This window comes from Petaurus breviceps, unplaced genomic scaffold (genome assembly GCF_028583685.1).
Source record: "Petaurus breviceps papuanus isolate PSGF00001 unplaced genomic scaffold, PetGlider_PUasm1.0 154, whole genome shotgun sequence".
NCBI lineage: Eukaryota > Metazoa > Chordata > Mammalia > Diprotodontia > Petauridae > Petaurus > Petaurus breviceps.
Genome location: NW_027185715.1, coordinates 10187125 through 10197296, shown reverse-complemented (window position 1 = coordinate 10197296; position 10172 = coordinate 10187125). Strand labels below are relative to the sequence as shown.

At 39.3% G+C, this 10172-nt stretch overlaps 1 protein-coding gene across 4 annotated transcripts in view; it reads left to right on the top strand.

The window, feature by feature from the left end:
• Positions 1-6262, top strand: part of CUNH12orf56 (chromosome unknown C12orf56 homolog) — a 117669-nt gene extending 111407 nt beyond the window's left edge. For 2 of the 4 annotated variants that reach the window (XM_069080760.1, XM_069080751.1), the window contains exon 13: positions 5262-6262. In XM_069080760.1, coding sequence (XP_068936861.1) covers positions 5262-5391 — 130 coding nt within the window. In that variant the 3' untranslated portion in view covers positions 5392-6262. The remainder of the gene's footprint in view (positions 1-5261) is intronic. The other 2 variants (XM_069080781.1, XM_069080778.1) reach the window with 2 other exon arrangements.
• Positions 6263-10172: the final 3910 nt, after the last annotated feature.

Genomic DNA, 10172 nt, shown 5'->3' with positions numbered 1-10172 from the left:
TTAGCGGTTATAGTTCTCCATTAGCACCCACTAAGAGAAGGAAAAAAAATCTGCTACATGCATCATCTGAAGCCAGCCACGATGGGGGAAAATTGTGGAGCAGCCAGGCATCCTTTCCTGATCATCTGGGCAGGGCACAACAGCGTCACTGATGGAGAGGGGTGCTTGGGCGGGGAGGTGGGGATTGTACAAGAGTTACAGTTTCTGATCCTGGGATGGCGTTTATAGATATAAAAGCCAATGTGTGTCTTGCTTCTTGCCACTTCCCCATTTTAGGCTATTGAAGGTGATGGGGAAGATTTCCCCAATTTCTGTTTGTATTTTTATTATTCTAACTCTTAGCTCTTGGCTCTGTGGCCACAGAGTTAAGTCCTAAATCCAGCCTTGATGAAGGCAGACATTTAGTATAGCTAGCTTCCCCATAAGGGATGGAAAGAGAAGGAGATAGGGACCCATGGAAGTGGGTGTGAGCAGGTTCCAAGTCCAATTCAACTTTGTGGGTGTCTTTGGAAATGACTTATGCTATTGTGTAATTTACCTCCTACAAACACAGGTAGTTACCATATGCATCCTTTCTTCCACTCATGACCTACTTCAACATCCTTCTACAAACCTTTGACTTCTTCAGGATAGAAATTCTGTATAGGGAAATACTTAAAGCTTCTTCCTTCACTCATTGCCTTCCTCATTCTCTTTGCCCCATTCTGCATCCAACCACATCCAGTTCCCCATACTGTGACCTTAGAATCCAATGCCTTTGCAAAGAGGGATTTACAACAGATTATTGAGCAATACTTATCTGTTGGATGCTTTTAGATAGTCTTAAGATGATATTTTTCTGCAAACAAGTTAACTCATGTATGCTACACATCTTATATCTGTTTCACTTGCTTTCTTCCCATTGACCCATCTTATCCCTATCCATCAATATACTCCAAAATCCTTAACCTAACCAACCTATCAAGACCTGAGACCCTAATCTCATCACTGTAATGTTAACACTTGACTTAAAAGACCTGAATTTTAATCTTTATTTTACAAAATACTATGTGAGTGATCATGGGCAAGAATTTTTGTTTTCTTTTTAATAGGGTGGGTATGAGGTAGAGAAAAATAGATTTCTGTTAATTTTTTTAAAAAGAGAGGTGGAGGCAGGAGGGAGTGGTACTACAGATTTCAAATGTTGCATATACTTCAAGCTGAAGACACTGTATTAGTTTTACTTAACTGTTTTTACTTTCTTACAAAGTAGTAGTAATCTGTAAATGCATGTAATATAAAAACAAAATATATCAATAAAACTGAAAGTAACCTCTCAAAGTATGTAAGAGTGGAAGAATGAATGAATGAATAAATGGGAAAAATAAAAAACAATAATTGAAGTTTGTGAGTCTGGGAGACTGGAAGAATAATGTTGGCCTCAATGGAGATTGGGAAGTTGGGAGGAGGGTTTGGAGATGAAGATCAGAGGAGAAAATGGAGCTGGATGTATGGGTTTGGGGCTCCTCTCATGGGAGAAGTTAAGATCACCACATGAGAGGGCACACAGAAAAAGGCCAAGCACAGAGATATGGGGGACAATGACACAGAGAAGAGGAACCTGTGAAGGAAATCAAAGAAAAGTCAAATAACATAAAAGAACTTATAAGGGCAGAATCACTAAATCCAAGATAGGAGAGAGTATCTAGGAAGGGAAAGCTGGTCAATCATGTTGAATGCTTCAAAGAACATTGATCAGGAGAATGGGTCTGAAGCCCCACCCCCCATAACATTAGATTTAGAAGCCAAAATGTCATTTGGGACCTATGAAAGAGCAGTTTAGAGTGGTGGCATTGAAAGGCAGATTGTAAAGAGTTTAGGGGTAGGAATGAACTGTGGGGAAACTGAGGCAGTGAATTTACACTACTCTGCTTAGGGCCTTAGAAATAAAAAGGATGAGACATCACAGCATGGTATCTTCAGGGGAAAGGAGAGTCAAAGAAAGGTTTTATTTTATTATTTTAAGGAGGAGGGTATCTCAAGAATTATCTTAAGTTATAGGGAAGGAGCCATTAGAGAGAATGAAATTGAAAATGATAAACTAAATGAACTAAGAGACAAGCACCTGAAAGAGATGAGAGGTGACAGGGTCAAGGATTGGCCTTGTCAAGGAGAAGGCCACTTCATCCTCTGAGACTGAAACAAAGGTGAAGATGTAGAGAGATTGTATAACATCTGGAAGAGGGAAAATGAGGAAGCTCATGATGGATGGCCTCAATCTTATCAGTAAAGACTGGTAATAGAGCAGGGTTAAGGATGGAGTTGAGGGCTGGGAGAAAGAGAAAGAGGAGCAAAGAATAGGTACAATGGAAGGTGTCATAAATATTCAGAGATGAATAAAAGGTTACTCTGTAGTGACAAGGACCTGGTTGAGGTTAGATCACATGAATTTGGAATTGACTCAGTTTGAGTGATTTGTGGCTGCTTTCAACAGCATTCAGAAATGGGATTAGAGAAGGCAAGGTAGGCAGCTTCTTGGGTGACCCAAGACTGAGGATTAGTAGGGCAGCAAAAAGGTTGTAGTGGTGGTGTGTTGTGATGGTGATGTGGTGTGATGGCGGTGGTGGTGGTGGTATGTATTTAAGAAGAGAAAACAGCACCTTCTTGTATTGGTTGAATATAGGGTCAAGTCCTTGAAGAAAGGGAAATAAGATATGATTGGGGCAAAATATAAAAAGAGTAGAATAAGAAGTTGTAGAGAGGATAAAAGCAGGTCTAAGAGAGATGAAGCAAAGCAGATGTTAATATGATCTTTAATGTAATTTCCACTGATGAAAATCATAACAATTTCTGATATGGAACCATTTTAGTGCCAAGGCAAAAACTTTATTTGCTGGGATGTTAGTAGATTTGACTATAACTCCTGAAGGAGCGATTGCCACACTACATCTCGTCAGGGCTTGCTTCCCATGATGAAGTCTGAGGGCACCTGGGCTGAAAGCAATGCCATTCCCAAGGTTTTGGGGTTCAAGGTCTTGGGCAGTCTCCATCAGGATCTGAAGGGAGATGGTAGTCAAGGTGGTAAGGTGCTTTGGCTTTGTCTGATATTGCTGTTTTCTGTCTCCATCCCCAGCTAGACTTGCCTGTTTGGCCTGTGGGTGGTGGTTGGTTAGCAGTTGGTGGGGATGGATGACTGGCCTCTTTTCCCCTGGAGTTTAGCTATGATGGTTGAGTTGGAAGAATCTGCCAGGTGGACTCCTCAATCAGTACTTAGAAAGTCCCCTAATTTTATCCATAAGAACTTCCTTTACTGACCGTAATGCCTCCATACTATAATAGAAAGTCTTCATAAATTGCCATGATAAAAAAAAATGCATCATTAGATGGTCTTCCCTCAATTAGGTAAGGTGACCCATGAATGGCAGACAAAAATCTACTGCTCAGCCTGTATTCAAGCTGTTCCATTAGAAGACTGGCCAGAGATTGTGTTTTGCTAACATAGCCTTCAAAAACTCAGGGTTACTTCTCTGCCATGATCATGCATCAGAGTAGGACCTTGGTGTAGTCTCTGCTTGTAAAAAGTGATATTAAAAATATTTATATTTAATGTGATTGCACATGTATAACCTATATCAGATTGCTTGCTGTCTGGGGGAGGGAGAGAGGGAAGGAGAAAAATTTGGAACTCAACATCTTATAAAAACGGAATGTTGATAACTATCTTTACATGTAATTGGAAAAAAATGAAATACTATTTACAAAAAAAAATTTAAGATTCTCCACCAACAAAAAGATTACGACCTTCTGAAGACTAAGATGAATGGTTAGCCTTTTTATTTTAGCAAGAAAGTATTTTTTAATTTAAAAAAATTGTCCTTCATTGTATGGCCTCCCTCTCTTGCACCATTTAAAATCCTAAACAGCTGCCTGCTTTGCCTTCTTCTAGTACTGATTCCACTTCCCACCTGCCCTGTTCCATCCTCCCAGAACAGCTGCCACCCCCAGCCTCACATAATTTAGCTGAAAGTCAAGAAGCAAGGGCCCTGGATTACACTGTGGTAGAGATGGTATGGTACCTGTCCATTTCTGTCTTGGTAATCGATGCATTATGAATGAAATGCATCTACTTTGCTGAAATTCAAGTGTTTCAATGAAGTGAGAACATGCATTAAAGACGGTACAGATGATAAAGAGGAGGAGGAGGGGGAGAGGGGACCTGAAAAGACTGTTTGAGTCTTTTTAGACTGTTCCCCTCTATAAGAGGGGAGGGGTGTGCAGTAGAAAGAATACTGTATGATTTAGAGCAGGGGTTCTTAGTGTTTTGGATGTGTCATGGATCCTTTGGCAAACTAGTGAAGCCTATGTACCACTTCTAAGATTCTTTGAGAGCATGGACTATATTCTGGCCTTTCTTTGTATTCCTACTGCTTAGCATAGTTCCTGGTGCATACATAATAACCAAATATTGGGGAGATTCAGGATTTTATTCCCTTCCTTATTTGGAGATTAGGTCAAAGCTTAGTTCTTTGAAAGGCAGAACTGATGATGAGATGAAATCTTGGAATTGTTACCTCACTCAGCTAAAGAACCTTACAAAGAACTTAATCTATGGTGAATTTCCACTCATTGTCTTTCACTCTGGCAGGCTAGATTGCCAGCCTTGGGGTGGTCTGGCTTGAGAGAGTCTCTCTTTGTACATGAGTGACATATTCAGTCATGGCCCCCAGTCTCTCATTAGAATAGGTCCATAATATTCATTCTCTCATTACTGTTAACCAGAGTCAGATTGCTGTTGTCAGGAACACCCACCTTTCCAAGGGCATATAAGTGTTGAGTGGATTCCATGGGGGGACTTTGATATTTGAGACTGTCACCGATCCCTTTTATTTTCTGCCAGCATGATTAATAAAATGATTAATTACCTAGAAACTATGTCTCTCAAACTTTTTTTTATGTCACAACTGTTTATTATCTGAATGTTTTTAAATGCATAAAATACATAGGATTGCAAAAAAAAAGTTAGAGAAAATAAGTATGTAGTCCTCCCCCCCCATACAAGTTCATGGATTCCCTTAAGTCTATCCACAGATCTCTTGGCGAGTCCCAGGACCTCAGTTTCCTTATCTATAAAAGGGGATTAGAATTAATGGTCTCTGAGGTCTCTTCCCAACTCAATCTGTGATCCTTTGATCCAGAATGATGCTTTTGTGTGCTCATGTGGCCTACTGGAAAAGTTCCCTTTTTAAAAATTCATCCATTTTCTTTCTCTTTCTGATCTGCAGGTACTTTGTTCACATGCCAACTCTGGAAAAAAGACTCCCATTGTGTTACCCTATTACACAGACCACTACTCAGCTCATTCATGAAGTTCTGGACCTGGTTGAACGGGAGCAGTGTGTGAAATGTTCATAGATAAATACAAGTAGCTAAAAACATTTTAAAAATTCACATTTCCATTCCTATTAAAATCATGCCAGTTACTAATTTAAAATCATGAGAGCTCTGTATTTCATCTTCTCTTGAAACAGAATCCTTAGGGAAACTATTTCTCTATAGCAGAAAAGCAGTGAAATACATTTTTTCATAAATCCAGTGGCACTAGAAGCTATTGGATTTCTTCAGGAGGAAAAAAAGTCTTTTTTCCCCATTACCCTTATGGGAGATTATGACAGCTCTATGTGATGTCTGTGTATTCCAAGAGCTTTCAGATTTCTCCATTTTGAGGAAAGAGTGAATACGCTGAATAGGGCAGTCCCTAATAGGGCACTTTAAAAGGCTCCAAAGGGAAAATAAAGTCCATGGAGAGCAATACCAAAAAGTATAACCTCCTCTGTTCAGTCGGTAGAGTAGCAATAAGTTAAATGAAGTCTCTAATGGCATTGCAAGGAAATTTTTTTGGTAGACAAAAGAGTGGTCATTAAAGGAATATTGATTGAATAAGAGCTCAGCTACCACCCATGTATCCATGCTTCTCCAGCAATCCAGGTTTCCCTGAAATCAGTATTTCATGGAGAGATCAGTAGAAGCATATGATTCTAACAGGAATCTGAAATATCAATTACTGACAGAAGATAGAAGGTTAAGATTACCTATGGTTAAGATTAAAAAAAAGGGAAATTCTTCCATTTGGTTTTAGTCTGCAGTAGACTTGTCCATTCCTTCTTCCTTGGAAAGGGAATTGTCTGTGTGCAATAATAGCATTTTTCTCCATCAATTCATAATGCATTTGTATGTCTTCATTGTATTTGATGCTTTATGGTAATAAACTAGTTTCATCCAACAAGTCTTGACTTTGGTGGCATTGTGTACAAGGTAGAGGGAATGCAAAAGCTTTTTAAAAACTAAGGAGACAAGTACACCATACCAGCCAGTCAATAAGCATTTATTATTAAACACCCACTATGTGCCAGGCACACTGTGCTAAGTGCTGAGGATACAAAAAAGCAGCAAAAGACAGTCCCTGCCTTCAAAAAGTTCACAATTTGATAAGATGGACAATTAGCAAATACAATAAACAAGGTATATACAAGATAAATAGGAAATAGTTAACAGAGGGAAGGCACTAGAATCCAGTTCAAGTTTTCTAAAAAGCAGTTAGAGATACAAGATGTTAACAGAGAGGTTAGGGCAGTATAACTATTAACATAGAGATGTCAGTCACATCCATGAGGGCTGATGAGATCACCAAGTAAAGTGGTATGGTGGGAGAAGAGAAGATGGCCAAGGACAGAGCCCTGTGGGGCATCACTTAGTCATAGTCCAATGAGGAAACAAGAAAGACGCATATCCTGGGGGTGAGGGTAGGGGGTGTCTCAAGACACATTAAAGAGTCTCCATGCCTCAGAACTGCTCCATATCAAGGAAAAAGTTCAATGATTAAATACCTCCTTATGTAAAGATGTCTATTCTAAGCTTTGTAGCAACTTCAAGCATGAACAGTAATTAGTTATGGTGAACAGAGACAAGAATATTATTATTTGGAGGACATGGATCATTTACCCAAAACACCTTATTATCTTCTGTGACTTATACAAGGCTTACTGGAAGAAATGAAGCAGTCATGGATTGGATTTTCCTAAGAAGGTTTACTCACAATCATAATAAGATTTATTTCAAAACTCTCACTGGATTTCTTTCTAAACAAACAAAACTCCCCTAACATTTTGATTATACCTTCTGTCTTTATATCATAAATATTTTGTGTAGGGAGTATGAGAGTTTTTGCTAGCTGAAATGTCCCAAAACAATTTGACTTTTCTGATGACAGATGAGCTCAATAAAGATAGAAATATGGTGGGGGGAGGGGGTGGCTAGGTGGTGCAGTGAATAGAGCACTGACCCTGGAGTCAGGAGGACCTGAGTTCAAATTTGGCCTCAGATACTTAACACTAGCCATGTGACCTTGGGTAAGTCACTTAACCCCGATTGCCCTGCCTTCCCCCGCTCCAAAAAGAAAAAAGAAAGAAATGTGGGTTAAGTGTTGGGAGAACACTAAATGTGAAACCCTGAGTAATCTATCTTTTGTTCTGGCTCAAACTCATTTTATTCTTTATTTCTCCTTACATTCACAGCTAAACTTCTTGGGAAGGCTGTTCATAATCAGGGCCTCTATGCCTTTCCTCTCATTATCTTCTTAACCCTCCATAGTCTGGATTTTGACCTCATCATTCAACTAAAGCTTCTCTCTCCAGTCATCAGTGATTTCTTAATCTCCAAATTTTCTTTTTTTCAATTTTTTCAATTTTTCAATTCTTTTCTCAATCCTCATACATCTTGACCACTCCACAGCCTTTGACACCATCAATTACCTTCTTCCCCTTGGAACTCTTTTCTGTTTAGATTTTTCTGACACTGCTTTCTCTTGCCCTTTCTAATAACCTGTCTGATCATTTCTTCTCTGTTTACTTTGCTGATGCTTCAATCAAATCATGCCTACTCACCATAGGGGACCCCCCAGACTCTTTTCTATTCCCTCTTCTCCCTCAATACTATTTCCCTCAGTGATTTTTGTCAGGTTCCCATAGATTCAATTGTTATTTTTATTTAAATGATTCCTACATCTATTTGTCAAACTCGGACCTCTCCATCTCCAGTCTTGCATCTCCAATTGCTTATTGGGCATCTTAAACTGAATGTCTCATACACACTTAAACTAAACATGTCCAAAACTGAACTCATTATCTTCATCCCTGCACCCCAAACCTTTCTTTCCAACTTCCCTAAGACCTTAGTGCTGGTTGAGGTACCACAATCTTTCTATTCACTCAGGGTCAAAACCTAGCTTCTCATTCTCCCCCCCTCTCCCCCATATACAATCTGCAGCCAAGTCCTATTGATTCTACCTTCATATTTTCTCTAAAATATGCCCCATTCACTCCTCTTACAATGCTACCACCCTGGTACAGACTCTCATCACCTCAAGCCTAGACTTTGCAGTAGCCTGCTAGTGGGCCTCTCTACCTCAAATTTCTCCTTTTTCTGGTCCCTCTACTTTTTTTTTTTTTAAAGCAATTGGGGTCAAGTAACTTGCTCAAGGTTACACGGCCAGTTATTTCTGGGTGTGGTGCTAAGTATCTGAGCCCGGATTTGATCCCCAGGTCATCCCAACACTGGAGCTGGTGTTCTTTACTTGCTGAGCCACCTGGCCACCCCTTCTGGTCCCTCTACTTAGGTGCAAAATTGGTCTTCTTGAATCACAGGTCTGACCATGTCACCCCCTTATTCAGTAAAATCCAGTGGCTTCCTATTACCTACAGAATCAAATATTTCATTTCCTGAAGTATTGTATCTGAATATAATATTTAAAGCTGAAAAACCATTCTTAGTTTGCAGGCTACACAAAAATAGGTAGTGGCCAGACATCCCATGGGCCATAGTTGCCTAATCCTTGCTTTAGACATACAGATTCTCAATATATGATGACTGGCCTGGTTTTGGAAATGGTATAAAACTCAAACAGAATATTCTGGTATCTGAACAGCACATTTGACAAGAAGGAGAGCTGTTTTTACTCTAAGTGAGGACTGGGGATGATGACACTGCCTGGTGTATCCCAGAAGTGAAGAATCTATGGTCCAATCTGCCAGTTGGTATGTATATTCATGGTCTTCAGGCTTACTTTGCAAGGTAACCTATACAAGAACTGTATGAACTGATGCAAAGTGAAGTGAGAAGAACCAAAAGATAGCAACAATGTTGTAAGGATGATTAACTATGAAAGACTTGGCTATTCTGATCAACACAATGGTCCAAGACAATTCCAAAGGATTCATGATGAAAAAAGAACTGATGTACTCTGAGTGCAAATTGAGGTATAATTTTCTCATTTTCTTTGTCTTGCTTTTAAAAAAATATGGCTGATCTGGAAATATGTTTTATATGATTTCACATGCATAATTGGCATATTGATTGCCTTTTCAGTGGGTTTTAGAGGGAGTAGGAGAGAGGGAGAGAACTTGGAACTCAAAATTTAAAAAGAAAAGGATGTTAAAAATAAATAGAAAAACTTTTTTTTTAAAGGTGGCTTTTACTTCTTGAATAAATGCCTAGAGTGAACTTTCCCTTTAAGTAGGCTCACAGCTAGAACTCTTGGGGAAAAAAAACCACTCCTTGAAACACAACTGGTTGATAATCTTGTAGTTAAATTTATATCTATTTATGAATCATCCATCTATTCTCTCTCTCTGTCTCTGTCTGTCTCTGTCTGTCTGTCTCTCTGTCTCTCTGTTTCTCCTCTTTCTCCCTCTCTCTTCCTCTGTGTATTTTTTGGCTTTTCCCTAGAAGTAGATTGTTACCAAGGCTTTTGTCCTTGGCAATGATGCAGGAAAATTAGAAATGCAAATGATGTTAAAGAAGGTATCAGGAATAGTTTGTCATGTGAAACATAGTCATAGATAGTCTGTTGACCTCCCTGAATTCCTTTTATGACTAATGGACTTTCATGACTTCTAACCATCTGTGTAGTAGGTGCTCTAAGTTTTCCCACCAGCTAAAGGGATTGTTTTCCTCTGCCACCAGCAAATAAGACTATGGTTCATTGAACAAGATGCTAGTACAACTCAGACTACTCCCTGGTATACCTGTAACTGAGTGAATCTTAGTACCTGGGCTGTGAATCCAGTAATAATCCCTTTCTCCTGATCTCATATTCTGTCTTTCTCCTTGCTGTTGACCTGTCATTTGATAAATATTTG